The sequence below is a fragment of the Kogia breviceps genome, chromosome 6 (genome assembly GCF_026419965.1).
Source record: "Kogia breviceps isolate mKogBre1 chromosome 6, mKogBre1 haplotype 1, whole genome shotgun sequence".
Lineage (NCBI taxonomy): Eukaryota > Metazoa > Chordata > Mammalia > Artiodactyla > Physeteridae > Kogia > Kogia breviceps.
In genome coordinates this window covers 74,580,076-74,603,868 of record NC_081315.1, presented here as the reverse complement: position 1 = coordinate 74,603,868, position 23,793 = coordinate 74,580,076, and the positions used below count along the sequence as shown (strand labels likewise).

Below are 23,793 nucleotides of genomic sequence, written 5' to 3'. Positions count from 1 at the left end.
AGTAAAAGCACCCAGCAGCTCCCCCTATGTGTAGAGGTTGGGAGTGACAGGAACTGGGAGGACATGGACAAAGAACAAGGACGGAAAGAGAATGCTTGGGAGCTGTGTTGACCAGGCTTCGACTCCAAGCTCCCAGGGTGGCCTTGCACAACCCAGTTGCCTAGTCCATAAAATGCAGGTAACAGTACTCACCCTGAACAGCTGTAGAAAGGATTGCATAAGGATGGGCAAAATGGGTGAAGGGGGGTCAAAGGTGCAAAATTCCAATTATAAAATAAGTTAAGTCACAGCGATGTAATGCACAGCATGGCAACTATAGTTACTAATACTATATTGCATATTTGAAAGTTGCTAAGAACGTAGATACTAAAAGTCCTCATCCCAAGACTGGGGGGGGGGGGTTGAGTTATTTTGGTAACTACATATAGTGAAAGATGTGAACTAGACATATCGTGTGATCATTTTGCAATGTATACAAATATCGAATTGTTATGTTGTGCACCTAAAATTAATATAATGTCATATGTCAATTACACCTCAAAAAAAGAAAAAACAAGACAAGGCTGCAGGATGTAGCCTCCTGGCCCGGGGAGGGTGTTCAATAAATAGTCGCTGTTTTTGTTGGGAAGAAAGGAGTTATTTGAAAGGCAAAAGAATCTACCAGGTGTCAAGACAAGACTTGGGGGTGGGGTGGGAGATTCTAGCAACAGCCGGGTTTCAGCTTGGGCACTTGTGCGTAGGTGTGAGGCCACCAACAGACACAGCAGGATGGGGGATGTAGTGCGCTTGCTGAGTGACTCACGCGAGGAAGCGAGGGGCGGTGCGCCGCTGGGGGCGGAGCAAAAGGAAGAAAGAGGCGGAGGGAAGCTCACCGAGCACAGGCGAGGTCCCGGGAGCGGGCGCGGTAAGGGGACCACGGGTCCCGGGGCGGGGGGGTCGCCAGGGACGGGCGCGGGCTCCGGGGAGGCGGGAGCATCCGGGCCACAGCGGCGGCCGCGCGAGGAGGCGAGCTCGGCTGGGCGGGCGCCTGAGACGCGGCCTGCGAGGCGATCTTCAGCCCCGCGGATGAGCCCGCCTGGGCGGGGGGGGGGCGGTGACAGTGGAAGGGATGGCGAGAGGGGATGGCCTCCTCTGCCCGCATTACTTCTGGGGTCCTCAGGACGGAGGTACTTGGCCTAGCATCGCCCCTTCCAACCCCTCCTCACTGGCCCGGGCTCTAGCCGCGACCCTGGGATGGCGACGGATTCCTGCAGGCTGATCCCGCCCCCCCCCCCAAAACCCCCGACCCGCTCCCCTACCAGAAAGTTCAGTAACCTCCCCCTCTGGCTGTGGGTCCGATCACACGCCCCCACCCCCATCCTGCTGAGCGCCTCCCCCCCACTGCCCACTTGTCAGCACTCCTGACCCTGCCAACAAAGGAAGAAGCAGAGGGACCCCAAACCAGAGCAGGGCATGGGGTGAGGGCTGCACCCGGAAGGCGAGACCCTGAGAAGGCCTGCTTAGATGTGGACCCACTAGTGACTAATTGGGTGGGTGAGGAGACTTGACCCCCAAAGCTGTGTTGTGGTATCTTTGCTTCCAGATTTGAGGCAATGGCCTAACTAAGCAAAGATAATCTAATTTGACCTTAGGTCAGCAAATACTTCCTGGAGGTCCTCAAGAAATAGAGCGCCCAGGGCTCTGACAGCTGCCTTTTACTGCTCACACACTCACTGGGTGCTTGTGCTGAGCTGCTGCTTATGGACCGCATCCCTCATCTTTGCAACAGCCCATCAAGGTCCATCACCTGCACTTAGCAGGTGAGAAAGCTGAGGCACAGGCACTTTAAGTCACTTGCCCGAAAGCAAGGGCTAGCAAAGAGTAGAGTCAAGATCTGAAAGCAGGTCTTTCTACCCTAGGGCATCACGCTGCCTCTACAGTAACATTAGGTGCTGAAAGTGAAACTAGGTACAAGTACGGGTCCCCTTGGCTTGTATTTCTGGCAGCTTAGTAGGAAACAGAATTGTGTATGATGAGAGGTTCATTTTGCATGGAAATCAGTGGTTGTCATGGAGTGCGGATCTTCAGAGTGCGGTGGCCATTGGAGGGGCAGGCGGGGCGGTAGCGTTCGTGGTCCACCTGGACTATGCCCATTGTTGCGAAATCACTTTTCTCAGCCACGTGACACCAATGATTCACAATCCTCCTTCAGAAACTCCCTCCCCTTTGTATCAGCTTTTCTTTCTCAGTCATCTCCTTGGCTTGTTTTTGTTTTTTTTCCTCTTGTTGGTATTCCCTTGGCCTCAGTGTTCACATTCTCCAGTACTCGTTTTAGACAATTTTATTGATGTTTCCTACTTTACCTATCATCTCAATGATGGCAACTCCCAAATTGATCTTTCCAGCCTACCCTTAATCTGTAACTCCAGACACAAATCCTCAAATATTCTAATCCCTACTGGCTAATTGCAATGTATGCCCACAAGGCACCCAAATCCAGTATATCCAGATACAAATTTATCATCTCTAGCCTTCCCACAAGGGTCTCGGTTCAGGTCTCTCCACATCTTTGCCTGGGCTATTATAGCACCTTCCAAACTGGTCTTCCTGCCCTCTTTTTTATTTATTTTTTTAACATCTTTATTGGAGTATAATTGCTTTACAATGGTGTGTTAGTTTCCGCTTTATAGCAAAGTGAATCAGCTATACATACACATATATCCCCATATCTCTTCCCTCCTGCATCTCCCTCCCTCCCACCCTCCCTATCCCACCCTTCTATCTGGTCACAAAGCACTGAGCTGATCTCCCTGTGCTATGCTGCTGCTTCCCACTAGCTATCTATTTTACATTTGGTAGTGTATATATGTCCATGCTACTCTATCACTTCATCCCAGCTTACCCTTCCCCCTCCCTGTGTCCTCAAGTCCATTCTCTACCTCTGCGTCTTTATTCCTGTCCTGCCCCTAGGTTCTTCGGAACCATTTTATTTTTAGTTTCCATATACATGTGTTAGCATACAGTATTTGTTTTTCTCTTTCTGACTTACTTCACTCTGTATGACAAACTATGTCCATCCACCTCACTACAAATAACTCAGTTTCGTTTCTTATTATGGCTGGGTAATATTCCACTGTATATATGTGCCACATCTTTATCCATTCATCTGTAGATGGACACTTAGGTTGCTTCCATGTCCTGGCTATTGTGAAGAGAGCTGCAATGAATATTGTGGTACATGACTCTTTTTTTTTTTTTTTTTGCGGTACGCGGTCCTCTCACTGTTGTGGCCTCTCCCATTGCAGAGCACAGGCTCTGGACACGCAGGCTCAGTGGCCATGGTTCACGGGCCTAGCCACTCCGCAGCATGTGGGATCTTCCCGGACCGGGGCACGAACCCGTGTCCCCTGCATCAGCAGGAGGACTCTCAACCACTGTGCCACCAGGGAAGTCCATGACTCTTTTTGAATTATGGTTTTCTCAGGGTATATGCCCAGTAGGGGGATTGCTGGGTCATATGGTAGTTCTATTTTTAGTTTTTTAAGGAACCTTCATACTGTTCTCCATAGTGGCTGTATCAATTTACATTCCCACCAACGGTGCAAGAGGGTTCCCTTTTCTCCACACCCTCTCCACCGTTTATTGTTTGTAGATTTTTTGATGATGGCCATTCTAACTGGTGTGAGGTGATACCTCATTGTACTTTTGATTTGCATTTCTCTAATGATTAGTGATGTTGAGCCTCCTTTCATGTGTTTGTTGGCCATCTGTATATCTTCTTTGGAGAAATGTCTATTTAGGTCTTCTGCCCATATTTTGATTGGGTTGTTTTTTTTGATACTGAGCTGCGTGAGCTGTTTGTATATTTTGGAGTTTAATCCTTTGTCAGTTGCTTCTCCTGCAAATATTTTCTCCCATTCTGAGGGTTGTCTTTTCATCTTGTTTATGGTTACCTTTGCTGTGCAAAAGCTTTTAAGTTTCATTAGGTCCCATTTGTTTATTTTTGTTTTTATTTCCATTTCTCTAGGAGGTGGGTCAAAAAAGATCTTGCTGTGATTTATGTCATAGAGTGTTCTGCCTATGTTTTCCTCTAAGCATTTTATACTGTGTGGCCTTCCATTTAGGTCTTTAATCCATTCTAAGTTCACTTTTGTGTATGGTGTAAGGGAGTGTTCTAATTTCATTCTTTTGCATGTAGCTGTCCAGTTTTCCCAGCACCACTTATTGAAGAGGCTGTCTTTTCTCCATTGGATACTCTTGCCTCCTTTATCAAAGATAAGGTGACCATATGTGCATGGGTTTATCTCTGGGCTTTCTATCCTGCTGCATTGATCTATATTTCTGTTTTTGTGCCAGAACCATACTGTCTTGATTACTGTAGCTTTGTAGTATAGTCTGAAGTCAGGGACCCTGATTCCTCCAGCTCCGTTTTACTTTCTCAAGATAGCTTTGGCTATTCGGGGGTCTTTTGTGTTTCTGTACAAATTGTGAAATTTTTTGTTCTAGTTCTGTGAAAAATGCCATTGGTAGTTTGATAGGGATTGCATTGACTCTGTAGATTGCTTTGGGTAGTATAGTCATTTTCACAATGTTGATTCTTCCAATCCAAGAACATGGTATATCACTCCTCTGTTCATATCATATTTAATTTCTTTCATCAGTGTCTTATAGTTTTCTGCATACAGGTCTTTTGTCTCTGTAGGTAGGTTTATTTTTAGGTATTTTATTCTTTTTGTTGCAGTGGTAAATGGGAGTGTTTCCTTAATTTCTCTTTCAGAATTTTCATCATTAATGTATAGGAATGCAAGAGATTTCTGTGCATTAATTGTGTATCCTGCTACTTTGCCAGATTCATTGATTAGCTCTAGTAGTTTTCTGGTAGCATCTTTAGGATTCTCTATGTATACTATCATGTCATCTGCAAACAGTGACAGCTTTACTTCTTCTTTTCCAATTTGGATTCCTTTTATTTCTTTTTCTTCTCTGATTGCTGTGGCTAAAACTTCCAAAAATGTGTTGAATAATAGTGCTGAGAGTGGGCAACCTTGTCTTGTTTCTGATCTTAGTGGAAATGGTTTCAGTTTTTCACCATTGAGAATGATGTTGGCTGTGGGTTTGTCATATATGGCCTTTATTATGTTGAGGTAAGTTCCCTCCATGCCTATTTTCTGGGGTTTTTGTATCATAAATGGGTGTTGAATTTTGTCAAAACCTTTTTCTGCATCTATTGAGATGATCATATGGTTTTTCTCCTTCAGTTTGTTATATGGTGTATCACATTGATTGATTTGTGTATATTGAAGAATCCTTGCATTCCTGGAATAAATCCCACTTGATCATAGTGTATGATCCTTTTAATGTGCTGTTGGATTCTGTTTGCTAGTATTTTGTTGAGGATTTTCGCATCTATGTTCATCAGTGATATTGGCCTGTAGTTTTCTTTCTTTGTGACGTCTTTGTCTGGTTTTGGTATCAGGGTGATGGTGGCCTCATAGAATGAGTTTGGGTTGTTCCTCCCTTTGCTATATTTTGGAAGAGTTTGAGAAGGATTGCTGTTAGCTCTTCTCTAAATGTTTGATAGAATTTGCCTGTGAAGCCATCTGGTCCTGGGCTTTTGTTGGAAGATTTTTTTTTTTTTTTTTTTTTTTTTTTTTTGTGGTATGCGGGCATCTCACTGTTGTGGCCTCTCCTATTGCGGAGCACAGGCTCTGGACGCGCAGGCTCAGCGGCCGTGGCTCACGGGCCTAGCCGCTATGCGGCATGTAGGATCTTCCCAGGTCGGGGCACAAACGCACGTCCCCTGCATCGGCAGGTGGACTCTCAAGCACTGCGCCACCAGGGAAGCCCTGTTGGAAGATTTTTAATCACAGTCTCAATTTCAGTGCTTGTGATTAGTCTGTTTATATTTTCTATTTCTTCCTGGTTCAGTCTCGGAAGGTTGTGCTTTTCTAAGACTGTGTCCATTTCTTCCAGGTTGTCCTTTTTATTGCCATATAGTTGCTTGTAGTAATCTCTCATGATCCTTTGTATTTCTGCAGTGTCAGTTGCTACTTCTCCTTTTTCATTTCTAAATCTATTGATTTGAGTCTTCTCCCTTTTTTTCTTGATGAGTCTGGCTAATGGTTTATCAATTTTGTTTATCTTCTCAAAGAACCAGCTTGTAGTTTTATTGATCTTTGTTTTTGTTTCCTTCATTTTTTTTTCATTTATTTCTGATCTGATCTTTGTGATTTCTTTCCTTCTGCTAACTTTGGGGGTTTTTTGTTCTTCTTTCTCTAATTGCTTTAGGTGTAAGATTAGGTTGTTTATTTGAGATGTTTCTTGTTTCTTGAGGTAGGATTGTATTGCTATAAACTTCCCTCTTAGAACTACTTTTGCTGCATCCCATAGGTTTTGGGTCATCATGTTTTCATTGTCATTTGTTTCTAGGTATTTTTTGATTTCCTCAGTGATCTCTTGTTTATTAAGTAGTGTATTGTTCAGCCTCCATGTGTTTGTATTTTTTACAGATTTTTTTCCTGTAATTGATATCTAGTCTCATAGCCTTGTGGTCTGAAAAGATACTTCATATGACTTTAATTTTCTTATATTTACCAAGGCTTGATTTGTGACCCAAGATATAATCTATCCTGGAGAATGTTCCATGAGCACTTGAGAAGGAAGTGTATTCTGTTGTGTTTGGATGGAATGTCCTATAAATATCAATTAAGTCCATCTTGTTTAATGTATCATTTAAAGCTTGTGTTTCCTTATTTATTTTCATTTTGGATGATCTGTCCATTGGTGACAGTGGGGTATTAAAGTCCCCAACTATGACTGTGTTACTCTCAATTTCCCCTTTTATGGCTATTAGCATTTGCCTTATGTATTGAGGTGTTCCTATGTGGGGTGCATAAATATTTACAATTGTTATATCTTCTTCTTGGATTGATCCCTTGATCATTACGTAGTGTCCTTCTTTGTCTCTTATAATAGTCTTTATTTTAAAGTCTATTTTGTCTGATATGAGGATTGCTACTCAGCTTTCTTTTGATTTCCACTTGTATAGAATATCTTTTTCCATCCCCTCACTTTCAGTCTGTATGTGTCCCTAGGTCTGAAGTAGGTCTCTTTTAGACACCATAAATATGGGTCTTGTTTTTGTATCCATTCAGCCAGTCTATGTCTTTTGGTTGGAGCATTTAATCCATTTACATTTAAGGCAGTTATCGATATGTATGTTCCTATTACCATTTTCTTAATTGTTTTGGGTTTATTATTGTAGGTCTTTTCCTTCTCTTGTGTTTCCTGCCTAGAGAAGTTCCTTTAGCATTTGCTGTAAAGCTGGTTTGGTGGTGCTGAATTCTCTTAACCCTTGCTTGTCTGTAAATGTTTTAATTTCTCTGTCTAATCTGAATGAGATCCTTGCTGGGTAGAGTAATCTTGGTTGTAGGTTTTTCCCTTTCATCACTTTAAATATGTCCTGCTACTCCCTTCTGGCTTGCAGAGTTTCTGCTGAAAGATCAGCTGTTAACCTCATGGGGATTCCTTTGTATGTTATTTGTTGTTTTTCCCTTGCTGAATATTTTTTCTGTGTATTTAATTTTTGATAGTTTGATTAATATGTGTCTTGGCATGTTTCTCCTTGGATTTATCCTATATGGGACTCTCTGTGCTTCCTGGACTTGATTGACTATTTTGGGAAGTTTTCAACTATAACCTCTTCAAGAATTTCTCAGTCCCTTTCTTTTTCTCTTCTTCTTCTGAGACCCCTATAATTCGAATGTTGTTGTGTTTAATGTTGTCCCAGAGTTCTCTAAGACTGTCCTCAATTCTTTTAATTCTTTTTTCTTTATTCTGCTCTGTGGTAGTTATTTCCACTATTTTATCTTCCAGGTCACTTATCTGTTCTTCTGCCTCAGTTATTCTGCTATTGAGTCCTTCTAGAGAATTTTAAATTTCATTTATTGTGTTGTTCATCATTGTTTGTTTGCTCTTTTGTTCTTCTAGGTCCTTGTTAAGCGTTTCTTGTATTTTCTCCATTCTATTTCCAAGATTTTGGATCATCTTTACTATCACCACACTGAATTCTTTTTCAGGTAGAATGCCTATTTCCTCTTCATTTGTTTGTTCTGGTGGGTTTTTACCTTGCTCCTTCATCTGCTGTGTGTTTCTCTGTCTTCTCATTTTGCTTAACTTACTGTGTTTGGGGTCTCCATTTCGCAGGCTGCAGGTTCGTAGTTTCTGTTGTTTTTTGTGTCTGCCCCCAGTGGGTAAGGTTGGTTCAGTGGGTTGTGTAGGCTTCCTGGTAGAGGGGACTGGTGTCTGTGTTCTGGTGGATGAGGCTGGATCTTGTCTTTCTGGTGGGCAGGACCACGTCTGGTGTTGTGTTTAGGGTATCTGTGGCCTTATGATTTTAGGCATCGTCTCTTCTAATGGGTGGGGTTATGTTCCTGTCTTGCTAGTTGTTTGGCATAGGGTGTCCAGCATTGTAGTTTGCTGGTCGTTGAGTGGAGCTGGGTTCTAGCATTGAGATGGAGATCTCTAGGAGAGCTTTCACTGTTTGATATTATGTTCAGCCAGGAGGTCTCTGTTGGACCAATGTCCCAAACTCGGCTCTCCCACAGGCCTGACACCTGGCCAGAGCACCTGTCAGCCACATGGCTCAGAAGAAAAGGGAGAAAGAAAGAAAGATTCAAAGAGAGAAAGAAAGAAAGAATAAAATAAGGTTATTGAAATAAAAAATAAGGAAAATTATTTAAAATAAAAACATTAAAAGTAATTTAAAATAAAGAAAGAAGAGAGCAACCAAACCAAAATGCAAATCCACCAAGAATAACAAGTGCTATAAACTATACTATAAAAACAACAACAACAACAACAACACGGACAGAAAGAACCCTAGGACAAATGGTAAAAGCAAATCTGTACAGACAAAATCACACAAAGAAGCATACACATACACACAAAAAGAGGAAAAGGAAAAAATATATAAATATATATTAAAAAAAAAGAGAGCAGCCAAATCAGTAAGTCTTCCAATGATAATAAACTCTGAATACTAAACTAAGATAAACATAAAACCAGAGATAAATTAGATGCAGAAAGCAAACCCCAAGTCTACAGTTGCTCCCAAAGTCCACCTCCTGAATTTGGGATGATTCATTTTCTATTCAGGTATTTCACAGATGCAGAGTACATCAAGTTGATTGTGGAGATTTAATCCACTGCTCCTGAGGCTGCTGGGAGAGATTTCCCTTTCTCTCCTTTGTTTGCACAGCTCCTGGGGTTCAGCTTTGGATTTGCCCTATCTGTGGATGTAGGTCACCTGAGGGCATCTGTTCGTGGCTCAAACAGGACAGGGTTAAAGTAGCAGCTGATTAGGGGGTTCTGGCTCACTCAGGCCAGGGGGAGGAACGGGTACAGAATGCAGGGCGAGCCTGTGGTAGCAGAGGCCGGTGTGACGTTCCAACAGCCCCACAGACCCTCTTGAAAGCTCAAGAGCCTTGGTCTTTTGTGTCCTCAGACCTGACCAAAGAGAACAAGCCTTTCTTCCTTAGCACCATGTGCATGACTCTAGGGAAGCCCTTTGCATGTTGTGTAACTGCTGACTTGTCTGTCTTCCCCTGTGAGTTCCTTTAGCACTGATTTTGTCTTATCCTTTGTATCCCTTGGCCTGGCACATTATAGACAGTAAATATTTGTGTAGCTAATGACCTTGTAATGAATTGAAATTTTTTGAGGACAGTTTATAGGTCATAAAAGATTTCACTGTGCCTCATGTGACATCTCACTCCACCCTTCCTCTGATCTGTCACCATTAGTCAGTTAATGTGTGTGTGTTGGTGGAGGAGGAGCATTAGAAAGTGAGTTCACAGGTGGCTGGAGATGAAGGTTAAAGACAAAATGAAAATAAGTTCTCCAAATAAGGGAGTTGATCCTAAGGGTGTTTTTACGGTTGACATAAATGTTCAGTCACGGCATGGTGACTCTCTTCTACTTTCCTTAGACATCGGGTCAAATGAGGAAGCTGAGTCCACTCAACTAGAAGAGAAGCAAAGACAAAGTCATCATGGCTTCAGTGTCTACACATGAAAACCAAGATAAAGGTCCCCATTTGCCACCACCAAGCAAGCAGGTATATTTCTAATTTGAAAGTCTGCCATCTGAAGAGGAACATTATACAGGACTTGCCTTAAACCTCATCCTTGATCAATTATCTTAGTTTTTTCAGTCTGGCACTTTGTAGGATGGGTTCAGGGAAAATAGAATGGAGAAGGAAAGTGTGTTTTTGGCTGCCTTGAAAAGGAGCCTTTTAAATTATTTACAAAATCCTTTCTTTACTCTTCCCTGTTTAGAATTCAGCTTAACAAACTCTTCCATAGGTTGTCAGCGACTGAAGAGGTTTCCTTAACCAGAACGAAACTCTTAATTGAATCTAACAGAATGCTACAGGATGCATGTTTTTTCATTTCTGTTATCAAGGCTAATCATACTAAGGATATGCTGCTTACAGGTGTTCCTGTTTGGGATGGCAGAGTCCTTAACTACTAAATTAGCCATCAGATTGAGAACCCAGTGTTAACAGGGACACAGTTTTTCAGCTTCTTGAGAATGAATACTGTTTGTTTCCGGGACACATAAGTGAAGAAAAGAGAAAGTATTGTGATGGGATAATAGAGTTCATGTTCTCTGGAGTCAACTTTTTCAAGCTAAAAATGGGTTATGGAGGAGATGATATTTAAGGAGCAAAGTTTAGGAGAGGTAAATAGACAAATGATATCACATCATAAGGAATTTGGACACCCGAGTTGCCTCTGTGAAATGGAGAGCCATAAAACATTTATGGTTCTACCAAAAAGGATCACCAGAGCTCCCTGGGGACACTGCAGGAGCTTCAGTCTTGACTGCAGGACTCACAGCAGTTGTGATAGTTGGGATCCCTGCCCATTGATGTGTATATGTGTGTGTTTTGTGGGAGGAGAGGAAGGGAGGTGTTGCTTATTTCTGCTGCAGCCACAGGCAGAACCAAGAAGAAATATTTACACTGGGATAAGGAGGAGTGCTTGCTGAGCTAACGTAAGTGGTGTGTGAGAACAGATTCTTCCCTGGTCACTGTGACTCACCATGGCCACCACTTCCATGTGCTGTGCTATGGGGAGTTGTAGAGGAAGAAGAGGGAGTTTGCCTGCTTGGGCTGTTTGTAGAGCTCTGAAGGCACAGGTGCCACAAGATCCTTGCATGTCACCATCATGCACGTAAAGTGCTTGGCACAGTGCCTGGCCTGTGTGCAAGTGCTCAGGAAATAGTGATCACCATCCACATTGACATCTACTACAAACAAAGAGTCAAAAAAGAACATTTGCAAAATCAGCAAGGTGAACTTCAAAAGCCATGGAACTGCACCTCAACAAGAAAAACACTAAAACTCCAAGAGATGAATGGCAGAGGACCTACATAAGTAATTCACAAACAAGGAAATAGCAGTGTGACTTAAGGGAAAAAATTAAATAAAATTTGTTTCTAAAAAACAAATGAATCACCCACAGAATGGGAAAATTTTTTTTTTTTTTTTTTTTTTTTTTTTTTTTTTTTTTTTGTGGTACGCGGGCCTCTCTCTGTTGTGGCCTCACCCGTTGCGGAGCACAGGCTCCAGACGCTCAGGCTCCACGGCCATGGCTCTGCGGCATGTGGGATCTTCCCGGACCGGGGCACAAACCCATGTCCCCTGCATCGGCAGGCGGATTCTCAACCACTGCGCCACCAGGGAAGCCCGGGAAAACTTATTTACAAATCATATATCTGATAAGGGTCTAGCATCCAGAGTATATAAAAAGCTCTACAACTCAATAACAAAAAGACAGCCCAATTGAAAAATGAGCAAAGGGCTTGAATAGGTGTTTCTCCAAAGAAGGTATAAAAATAGCCAATATTCAGATGGAAAGATGCTCAATGTCATTAGTCATTAAGGAAATACAAATCAAAACCACCATTTCACAATCACTAGCATGACCACAGTCAAAAAACAGAAAGAATTTAGTTTATTTAGTTTAAATAAATTGAATAATTTATATTAAAAACATTTAAAGTGCTAATTTTAAAAAAAAGAAACAAAACACATGTGTTCAGTTCCTGGTCGGGGAACTAAGATCCCGTAAGACGGATGGCGGAGCCAAAAAAAAGAAACAAAACAGAAAATAACAAATGTTGACAAGGATGTGGAAAAATTGGAAACCTCCTACATTGTTGGTGGGATTAGAAAATGGTGCAGTTCCTGTGCAAAACTCAAAAAGTTAAACGTAGAGTTGCAGTATGGCCTAGCAGAGCTGAAAACAAAAACTTGTGCAGGAATGTTCATAGCAGCATTATTCACAATAGCCAATGGTGGAAACAATCCAAATGTCCATCAGTGGATGAATGGAGAATCAAAATGTGTTATATTCATACAATGGAATATTACTGAGCCATAAAAATAAATGAAATACAGATACATGTTACCACATGGGTGAATCTTGAAAACATTATGCAAAGGAAAAGAAGCCAGCCACGAAAGGTCACATGCTGTATGATATTGTTTGTACCAAATATCCAGAATAGGCAAATCCAAAAGGCAGATTAGTGGTTGCTAGGCAGTTGGAGAGAGGAGGGAATGAGGACAGACTCCTTAATGGGTATGGAATTTCCTTTTGGGGTGATGAAAAAGCTCTGGAACTAGACAGCGGTGATGGCTGCACACATTGTAGATATACTGAATGCCATGAAGTGTATACTTTAAAATGGTTAAACACAACATTGTAAAACAACTATGTTCCAATATAAAATTTAAAAAAAATAAAGTGTATGGGAGGATGAAAAAATATATTAAATGGTAACTATTATGTTACGTGTATTTTACCACAATAAAAAATTAATGAGTCACCGAACAAGAAAAGATTACAACCGAGGTCTAGTTGCAGGGATTGCCTCAACAGAGAAGGACAGTCTGGCTGAAGACTACATAGAGATGCTCAAACACATTAGTTATCAGACAATAAAATATTGCTTTATACCTATTAGACTGTTAAATTTTAGAAAACTGGATAATGCCAAGTGTTACAAAATCCTTTCTTTACTCTAACCTGCTTGGAATCCAGCTTAACTAGCTCTTGTGCCATTCTTAGGCATACAGAGGAATGTTCACACGCTGCTGATGGGAGTGGATGCTGGTGTAGCCATTGGGGAGAGCATTATCGCAAGACTTTGTTCAGCTGGAATATGCATGCCCTGCATTTTACTTCTAGATACATATCTGCAAAGTGTTCTCATGTGGGTCTGTAAGGGGACATTTGGAGATGGGGACTCAGAAGCATCCTGGATAATCATGCTGCAGTTAGAAACAGTGGACTAGATAAATATAGCAACATGGATAGATCTTAGAAGTGTAGAGCTGAGTTGAAAACATTTTTAAAAACAAAACTAAGTGTATAAAACAATGCCATTTGCATTAAAAATGCAGACACCCAAAACAGTGAACGTTTTGCAAGCATATATACAAACAAAAGATCCACGTTAAACCCCCAGAATGGCGGTGATGGGCAGAGAACGGGGATGGAGAATGTGGGTGAGAGTAAGTGAACAACCACATACATACCTACAAAAGGGGAGGATAATAAAAGATGGGAATTAGTCCAGATTGTAGCACATCAACATGATAAAAAAAAAGTACTGTAGAACTAATAAAAATAATGTCAACCATGTCAATAGTTCCCCCAAATATTATGTGCAGACCATTTATAAATGTGTTTAAAAAAAACTGTTAAGATAAAAAGTAAAGTATGTAGAAAAATAAAAAGCAGTCTGCTGATGCTTTTTACTTTTTTTTTTTTTTTTTTTTGGTGGTACGCGGGCCTCTCACTGCTGTGGCCTCTCCCATTGCGGAGCGCAGGCTCCGGACGCGCAGGCTTAGCGGCCATGGCTCGCGGGCCCAGCTGCTCTGCGGTATGTGGGACTTCCCGGACCGGGGCACGAACCTGTGTCCCCTGCATCGGCAGGTGGATTCTCAACCACTGCGCCACCAGGGAAGCCCTGATGCTTTTTAGACTATAGTTTCTCACAGTCTAAAAATGCTTATATACACACTACCAAATGTAAATTAGATAGCTAGTGGGAAGCTGCCGCATAGCACAGGGAGTTCACCTCTGTGCTTTGTGACCACCTGGAGGGGTGGGATAGGGAGGGGGGGAGGGAGGGTGACACAAGAGGGAAGAGAAATGGGAACATATGTATATGTATAACTGATTCATTTGTTGTAAAGGAGAAACTAACACACTATTGTAAAACAGTTATACTCAAATAAAGATGTTTAAAAAAATTTTTTAAAAATAAAAATGCTTATAGAAGTATAAATAGGTAAATTGGAATACAGAGCTATAAATAGATAATTTGTAATACCGCTCTGAGTGTGATCCCAGATGTGTAAATATTATGCTGTAGGAGAAGTCTCTCTCTTCACCCAGGAGGAGATCTTGAACTGGGTCTTAAGAAGACCAGGTGCGGGCTTCCCTGGTGGCGCAGTGGTTGAGAGTCCGCCTGCCGAGGCAGGGAACGCGGGTTCGTGCCCTGGTCCGGGAGGATCCCACGTGCCGCGGAGCGGCTGGGCCCGCGAGCCATGGCCGCTGAGCCTGCGCTCCGCAACGGGAGAGGCCACAGCCGTGAGAGGCCCGCATACCACACAAAAAAAAGACCAGGTAGCCAAAGGGAGTGAATGTGATTGCAGGGACAGGGACTGCATGGACAGAGGCTGGAAGTAAGAAAGAAAATGTGACCTCAGCAGTAATGTGTTCTGACCAGATAACTGCTTCATGCTCACTAGTCACTGAATCACTGCTTCTCCACCTGTGAGTCTTTTCTTGCTTAAGTCCGTCCAGTGTTCACTGCTGGAAAGCACTGGCTGAAACTGGCCATTGCTCAGTGCTGGCAGCCGGGACAGAAAGCACACTGTGTGACCAGAGTGAAGAGACCTCCTTGCCCTTCTTTAGGGAAGACAGAGCAGATGCTCTTCTGATGATTTCAGTCAAGTCATCACGTAACTTTCCTTGCAGAGTCTGTTGTTTTGTCCAAAATCAAAACTGCACATCCACAAGTCAGAGATTTCAAAGATTATCCGGGAATGTCAAGAAGAAAGTTTCTGGAAGAGAGGTAATTGCATCCCTCTTAATCTTTGTTAACACTGTATGTGCTGCAATAAACTGCCTAATATCTTAGAATTACGGTATTGATTTATTTTTGAGCAGGGACTTTGCGTAATTCCCTGAAGACACTGATACCTGAGGCTGCTTGGAATTTAAATCCATGTTTAGACCGTTTTAAGGGCAGGGATAATATCTGATTTAGGAGCTGTTTACCCCCCTTAGCAAAAAGTGATGCACACCTAACACTTTCTTTCATGTGACCGAGAACGTGTACCAAGAGTGTTATTTAGAATTTCTTGAAAGAGTAGACTTTCCACAATTCCACTGGACTCTAACCTTCATCAAGTTCAGGTTCATTGCTCCCTCCCAGAGCCAAGCACACTGCTTCACATATAAAAAGTACCTATTAAATATTCATGGAATGAATGAAGAGTGGCAGCATTCTGTTAATACTTCCCTTACAATGTCTTGAAGTAACCTTTTCTGCCAAGTCTCTTCCTCTTTCCAGGCATGCTTTATATGAGACAAGGGTGTGAACTGAGGCTGTGCATTAAGGTCCTGTTTAATTTTAAAAACTCGTGACTTGTCACTTGAAAAAATGTCCTAATAGAGCCTATAGATATAGTCCCAATATTGCTGGCATAGAGATAATTTTACTTTGAAATACTCATTTTGATTTCTTACATCATTCAAATCCAGTATCAGTTGTTTTTGGAAGTAACACTCCTTAGAAGTTGATGTTCACTGTTCATTACCTCTTATTGATTGTGCTGCTAGAAATTTTCTGACAACTTATGAGTGAGTAATTTATTTAAGCCCTAGTAGTTTAACATTTCAGTATGACCCATTTGCCTACCACCAGGTTAGCTCTGAGTGTAAAAATTTGTTTGCTATTTGATTTGTCCTGGTTACTAGGAAGAGCTAGCAACCAAGACAAATCAAATAGCAACCAATTTTTTTATCACTTCTCTGTGCTTTGGGAAGAAGTTATCTGATACATTTTGACAGAACTAGAAACTGCCTTTTCTGGACTAACTTGCCTGTTTAGAGATAAAAATCATCTCTAAACATGGCCCATGTTTACCTCGAATGTAGTACTCTTCAGAAAATAAACGTATCCAAATTGTGTGACAAAATGTCATAAAAGACAAAAGCAGGGAACTATAGTAGATAGGGTGTGCAGTTTATTGTCCTCTTTTTTTAAACTTTCATACAGGATTGAACATTTCAAAATATATAGCGAATCGAAACTCCCAAATTCCCCAGCTCAGCGCACACACATGAAGATGCCTGTGTTGTATGTAGTGATCAGAATCCAGTGCATGGTGGGTCTCAGAGACAGAGTGGCGGGGGGTCTAGGTTTTGTCACATTAATGCTGTGCATTAGGTTGAATGCCTGGGGCAGACCCCAAGAAAATTCTCCAGCGGTGCTTAATATTTGTCAAATTAGTAAAATAAAAAATGACTAAAATCTCACTGCCAAAGCAGGAAGAGAAAACACTCAGAGTAATTCTCCCTCATTCTTCTAGGTGAGGTGCCAAGTTTTAAAATACCAATATTGAAGGGCGTTTCTGTTTTACAGCTCTGCCTTTTTCTCTTGTAAGCATGCTTGTCACCCAAGGACTGGTCCACCATGGTAAGATTCAGTATTTGGTACATAGTTTAACTTAAGAGAATCCAGTTTTCTGCGGTCCTCCTGGCAGTTTTTGGTACTTGGAATTTATTTTTTGATGAAGTATTTATTTGTGCAGGCTTTTGCCTGTTTCTAGCCTACGTCCCCAGCTCTCCCTCCCATAGATGTCCTATTTCCCGGAATGAGTGACCGTGAGAAAGAGAAATTAAATTTGCAGTTGGAATTAAGGTCATTAATCCGCTGACCTTAAAAATAGGGAGATTATTCTGGACTATCCAGATGGGCCCAATATAATCAAAAGGGTCCTTGAAAATGAGAGTGGATCAGAAGACAGAACCAGAGAGATGGCAGCATGAGAAAGAGTCAGCTCAACATTCCTGAGTTTGAAGATGGAGGAAGGGGCCATGAGTTAAGCAATGAGTGGCCTCCAGAAGCTGGAAAGGAAGAAACCTTAGAGCCTCCAGAGGGCTTGCAGCTCTGTTGATGCCTTGACATAGCCCTGTACTATGGTATGAATATACATGCTCACCCCAAATTCACATATTGGAATTCTAAAGCCCAAGGTGATGCTATTAGGAGGTGGGGCCTTTGCAGGTGATTAGGTCATGAGGGTGGAGCCCTCATGAAGGGGGTTAGTGCTCTTACAAAAGAGACCCCACAGGGGTCCTGGCCCCTTCTACCACGTGAGGATACAATGAGAAGTCAACCATGCCAGCACTCTGATCTTGGACTTCCAGCATCCAGAACAGTGAGAAATAAATGTCTGCTGTTTATAAGCCACCCAATCTGTGGTATTTTGTTATAGCAGCTTGAATGGACTAAAACACCCAGTGAGACCCATTTTGAGCTGCTGACCTCCAGAACTGTAATGTATTAAATTTGTGTGGGTTTTTTTGGTTTTTTTTTTTTTTAGGCCGTGCTACATGGGGTCTTAGTTCCCTGACCAGGGATCAAACCCATGCCCCCTGCAGTGGAAGCATAGAGTCTTAACTACTGGACCGCCAGGGAAGTCCCAAATCTGTGTTGTTTTAAACCACTGAGTTTGTAGTAATTTGTTATGACAGCCCCAGGAAAATATTGCAGTGCCTGTCTCTGTACCAGAGTCCCTGTGTCTCCCAGGGCCTTGATATATGGTTAGACAGATACTTCCCTGCACAAGGGTGCTCCAGGGAAGAGGTAAATGGGGCTGAAATTCACCCAAGCTCTGAACACCAAGCCATTTGTCCTGGAGAGAGGCTGCATCTGCCTCAGGAGAGGCACCCGTGTACAGTAGGTCATGAGGACTGGCAGCCGCCCTGCATCACCCACATAACCTCTCCGTGCCTCTTAGCACTGTCCATTTTTCCCCTCTATTCCTCCTTCCTTTCTCTCTTCTTTCTCCCCGACTCCATCCAACCAGAGAACCTATAAGCATTGCTTAGTCCCCAGACAGCAAGAAGGCACCTGACCCTGTGGAAGCCCATGATACTGAACACTGCTGATTACTAGGATTTTAGAGAGTACTTGTACCCAGCAAACATGAGGGAAGATGTTTAGCTCTTTTTGGGGTATGAAAGACCACATGTCATATATCTAGAAGAATCTCATTTCAGTCAGTATTATTGTTGTCTTTAAAGTTGATTTATTAAATATGATTTCATTTTTATAACTTGAAGATAGTCTTTTTGTGGAATATATTAGTCAGTAATAAGCCTTTTGCAGAACATTTTTGACAGAGAAAAAAGAAAAATGGCCATGACATCTATATATAGGGATTATGTTTTATGAATATTAAACTACTTGCTCAAAATCTACCATCTCTTACATCTGTACAAATATATATTTTTAAAAATTTTTATTTTATTTTATTTTGATTTTCTCTTTTTTAAAATTATTTATTTATTTTTGGCTGCGTTGGGTCTTCGTTGCTGCACGTGGGCTTTCTCTAGTTGCAGAGAGCAGGGGCTACTCTTCGCTGCGGTGCATGGGATTCTCATTGTGGTGGCTTCTCTTGTTGTGGAGCACGGCCTCTAGGCACGCAGGCTCAGTAGTTGTGGCACACGGGCTCAGTATTTGTGGCTCACGGGCTCTAGAGCACAGACTCAGTAGTTGTGGTGCACAGGCTTAGTTGCCCTGCAGCACGTGGGATCTTCCTGGACCAGGGCTCGAACTGGTGTCCCCTGCATTGGCAGGCGGATTCTTAACCACTGCACCACTAGGGAAGCCCTGTACAAATATATTTTTCCAGGTTGTATATTACTTTTCTACAAATTTCCACAAACATAGTGTCTTAAAACAATACAAATTTATTAGCTTGCAGTCTTGAAGGTCAGAAGTCCAAAATCGGTCTTTCTGAGCTGAAATCAAAGTGTCAGCAGGGCTGCATTCCTTTCTGGGGGCTCTAGGGCTTCCTTTCCCTTTCTAGCTTCTGGAACCCACCCACATTCCTTGGCACATGGTCCCTTCCTCTGTCTGCAGAGCCAGCAACGTGGAGCCAAGTTCCCATACTGCCATCTGTCTGGTTCTGTCTCTGAATCCTTTTTCTACATTCAGGGGTCATTGTGATTACATTGGGCCCACCCAAATAATCCAGGATAATCTCTCTATTTTAAAGTCATCCAAAAAAATAAAAAATAAAATAAATAAATAAATAAATAAATAAAGTCATCCGATTAGCCACCTTAATTCCATTTTCCACCCTAATTCCCTTTTGTTGTGTAAGGTAATGTATTCACAGTTTCTAGGGATTGGGATGGGAACATCTATAGGAACATTCATTATTCTGCCCACCATAGGTGGAAATGCTTTCATTTTAAAATTGTGATTATAAGCAACTATACTCCAATAAAAATTAATTTTAAAAAGATTTTAAAACAACAAACAAAAATAAATAAAATTGTGATTATATATACTGTGAATCTCTAAATTGAAACTCTGTGTTGAGTTACTTTCAAAGGGGAGGGGGCAATGACTAATTGCTTAGAACTAAGTTGTTATCTCCACCTTGCCTTGATATCTTTAAATACATCATAAATTGTCTGTTTCATGTTCTTTTTCTATACATTAAAGCCATTACTTGTTACCTGCCAAAAATGACTACTATTTGAGTGTTAAATTCAATCAAGATTTGAATTATCTCTTTTAAGATCATCTCTTTAGATTAAGAATCTGTGTATGTCTTAAACCCTGAAGACTTCTTTATACTTTATAAATTTAAATAAGTTATAGAATGAAATAATAATGTATTTATACATTACTTCTTAGGTTATTTAGCAGCTAATCCAAGATTTGGATCATTGCCTAAAGTTGCACGTAAGTCATAGAAGGAAAAAAAAGTTTCATTTTTTAAAAAGAAGATGTTTATAGCAACTGGAGATAGGAATGTCCAGGTTAACCAAATTGCCTGTATTGACTCTCTGAAAAACCAGTCTCCATTTTTTGCCACCTTGCAGTTTGTAGTTCGTTCGACACTTTCTGATGGAAAGCTGAGCAGTAGGGACTTCACCGTAGCCCTCTCTAAAGCATGGACTAGGATGGCCTGGCAGGATAACAAGAGGACATCAACAGCAGAGTCTCTGAATGATAGCTCCATGAGAGATTTTAATTTTCTTCTTTTGGCCAGTCTTTTCCAAATATTTTCTATAACGGACATAACAAACGGTTTTTTTTAAATCAGGGCTTTCTAATAGTACATTTACCGTAAACTTAGGGTTTCACCTTCGTATACCGGTTATCCATAGACCTTTTATGTACACAGAGGACGTATTCCGGTTTACGATCTGAAACCTCATTCCCAGCAAGAATAGCAGGTTGAAAATGTCTTCCATGGTTCTGCCTCGTGACCTTCCTCCCTGACACGCGAGATGGACTGCAGCTCCCCATACTCCAATCCATAAAGAATATTAAGGGGCTCTCCTACCCAGTGATTTGGAGGCTACCTAGAGCCACAACCCAAGTCCCATCTCTCCCTCCCCATGGCTTCAGAGATTTGTTTGCCAGTTGGGCCTCCCTGTGGCTGCCCGTGTCTGGGCATCACCCTTGCTTGCTCTATCCCAGCCCTTCTACCTCCAGTTCAAAACTGAGGAGATCAAAAGTCTCCAGTTCCCAATCCTGCTCTTTAATAGGGAACTTCATTCCCAGAGATTTTGTTCATTGATTCATCAAGGTACTTTTGATACAAGAATTACTGCTGTTAATAAAGTTCTAGAAGACCATTAATGGAGGAGATTCCAAACCTTTAAATTATTTATCTTTCCTAATCTGCTCTTACAGTTGCTGGTATCTTGGGATTTGGCCTTGGAAAGGCATCATACATAAGAGTATGCCAGAGTAAATTCCATTCCTTTGAAGGTCAGCTGCGTGGGGCTGGTTTTGGCCCAGGGCATAACAGGTTTGTACTCTGCTTTTTTGGGTTTTTTAAAATAAATATCTGTATTTATTTTTGGCTGCGTTGGGTCTTTGTTGCTGCGCGCGGGCTTTCTCTAGTTGCGGCGGGTGGAGGCTACTCTTCCTTGCAGTGTGAGGGCTTCTCATTGCGGTAGCTTCCCTTGTTGCAGAGCACGGGCTCTAGGCACACGGGTTCAGTAGTTGTGGCTTGTGGGCTCTAGAGCACAGCCTCAGTAGTTGTGGCACACGGGTTCAGTAGTTGTGGCGCACGGGCTTAGTTGCTCCGCGGCACGTGGGATCTTCCAGGACCAGGGCTCGAACCCGTGTCCCCTGCATTGGCAGGTGGATTCTTAACCACTGCACCACCAGGGAAGCCCTGTACTCTGTTTGATTAAAGGATTATAGTAAAGATAATTATTAAAAAGTAAATGCAAGATCATTCACCATTTACAATATTAAAATAGTTTTTAACATTCATATGTTGAAAAAAATTCAAAGTTTGAGTTGTTGCTATTCAACTTCAATAATAATTATGATTTATCTGGGATACCTATTTCATTTGCTCACCAAACATTTATTAAGTACCTACTACGTTCAAAGCATTGTACAAGTCTCTAAAGAACGCCTTGATCAGCAGACACAGCTTCTACCGTCACGGGGTTACACAAATTTAACCAGGGCTCTTGACTGCAGGATTTCTCAGAGTCTTTACTATATTAATATAAATCATGATTCTCATTAGGGGATACAAGCAGTAGAACTCTGGAGTAAGCGGCATTACCTCTGCTGTTAAGAGTCGCTGGGATCAAAAGGGGTTCTAACTGCTAACTTACTAAGCTGCGTGAACTTGGACAAGTTTCTTAAACTCTCAAATCTTCAGTTTTCTCATTTGTATAATATGGTGATCAGAATTTTTTTCATGGGATGGTGTAAGGAATAGAAATGATTGTTCATGACACTCAGTGAGAGCTCAGTAAATAATAGCTATTTCTACCATGGTATTATAAGACTAGTGTTGGGGACACATTTCTCTAAAGAGCCCTTACTTGTCACAGTGGATTCTGTTTGAGATGCAGCACAACATGGTGAAAACAACATTGGACAGGAAAATCATTAATGGCCTTTTTGTGGAAGAAATTCGGGGAGTCTGAAACCAAGAAACAGCTCTGATAATTCCTGAAAAACATTAGGCTTGAGAACTTTAGCTTTAGGTAGAAAATACCTCTAAATAATCTAAAATATGATACAAATGAATTTATTTACAAAACAGAAACAGACTCACAGACAGAAAACAAATTTGTGGTTACCAAAGGGGAAAGGGGGTGGGGATAAATTGGGAGTTTGGGATTCACAGATACACACTACTATATATAAAATAGACAACAAGGTCTTACTGTATAGCACAGGGAACTATATTCAATATCCTGTAATAAACCATAATGGAAAAGAATATGAAAAAGAATATATATAAACGTATGTATACATATAACTGAATCACTTCACTGTACACCAGAAACTAACACATTGTAAATTAGCTATACATCAATTAAAACTTTAAAAAACTCTAAATAATATTGTGTTCAGACAAGAGCTTCCAGTGTCAAAGTACAAACCAACATTTTTGCTTCTATTTTAGGCACTGCCTGCTTACCTGTGAGGAATGCAAAACAAAGCATGGATTAAGTAAGGAGGGAAGTTCACAGCCTTCGACTTCCTAAACTCTGTGTCTGTGGGCTTTGAAGTTTCCAAAAACATCTGAATTTGTACGCCTTTAAAATGTCAAATGTACTTTAAAATAATTTACTTATAGTAGAAGAGAAACATTGTGATTCTCTCACTCTATTGAAATGCTTTCGCGGTTGATTCTCCATTGAATTGAGCATTCCATGTTTTTCTGTTGTTTAAGAACATGTTGGGAGCATTCATACACCAAAATAAATTCTGTTGCACTCTTACTTGCTTACAGCTAAATAAAAGGATTTAGAGTCTTCTCTGATTCACCCCCATCCATTCTTTCACTCTGCTTTTGTTCAAGGTTTTAAGATCCCTGATGGAGGATAGGAATGAAGGTTGGGCAGCTTGGGAATCATGCTGTGTTATGTGTGGAGCTAGAAATATAGGGCAAGAAAGACTGTGACTATGGGAAGTGCTTTCTAAAATGTAGGGGCCAAGATTTTTTAATGAAAAATGTTTCCGTTTAAAGAGTCACAATGTGAATCAACTGTCCTTTTGATGACCTCCGTGACTTTATGTCTCCTCTGTATGGTGAAGTTTTAGAAAAGCCCATTGTTTTAGGTTCCTTGCTTAGCTAATGGATACATGCTCATGGTCAGCTCTCAAGAACTGCTTTCTTTTATATTCTGCTGGTGGCCTAAAAGAATAAACACAACTTCCCCAAATGTCCCTCAGGAACAGTTTACGTAATTCTGGGAGGACTCACTGGAAGAATTAATTCAGAGAATGATAAACTTCAGGGCTTTAAGGGAGCTCAGAGGCTGCCAATCCAACCCCAAGAGTTGCATTCCTCTTCTCCTGTCAGGTTTTTTGCATGAAAACAAATTCTTCCACTGGGGACCTTTTGTCTTTTTGACAGATTGTCTGAGCCCTACATGAAAACTTCTCTTGCATCTTTGCATTTTCTCAGTTAAATACTTTATATATGTGTCA

The 23,793-nt window shown here is 41.4% G+C and overlaps 1 protein-coding gene across 4 annotated transcripts; it reads left to right on the top strand.

The window, feature by feature from the left end:
* The first annotated feature begins 793 nt into the window (after positions 1–793).
* On the top strand, positions 794–23,793 carry OCIAD2 (OCIA domain containing 2). Of its 4 annotated transcripts, none has more exons than XM_059065810.2 (7): positions 794–904; positions 9,968–10,096; positions 15,039–15,135; positions 16,711–16,764; positions 20,005–20,052; positions 21,013–21,130; positions 22,763–23,793. In XM_059065810.2, exons 2-7 carry the CDS (start codon positions 10,031–10,033, stop codon positions 22,842–22,844), a joined length of 465 nt encoding a protein of 154 aa, XP_058921793.1. In that variant the 5' UTR covers positions 794–904; positions 9,968–10,030; the 3' UTR covers positions 22,845–23,793. The 4 variants fall into 4 exon arrangements, with proteins under 4 accessions (XP_058921793.1, XP_066892155.1, XP_066892156.1 ...); XM_067036055.1 differs by having other exon boundaries at positions 828–904; positions 16,733–16,764; XM_067036053.1 differs by lacking the exon at positions 794–904 and adding an exon at positions 1,030–1,166.

What these genes read in the sequence shown, in the direction of transcription:
- OCIAD2 (XM_059065810.2), top strand. Translation starts at nt 10,031, where the DNA reads ATGGCTTCAGTGTCTACACATGAAAACCAAGATAAAGGTCCCCATTTG. An exon ending in AGAAAGTTTCTGGAAGAGAG is followed by an intron (nt 15,136 to 16,710) that starts GTAATTGCATCC and finishes TCTGTTTTACAG; the next exon opens with CTCTGCCTTTTTCTCTTGTA. An exon ending in TTTGGCCCAGGGCATAACAG is followed by an intron (nt 21,131 to 22,762) that starts GTTTGTACTCTG and finishes CTTCTATTTTAG; the next exon opens with GCACTGCCTGCTTACCTGTG.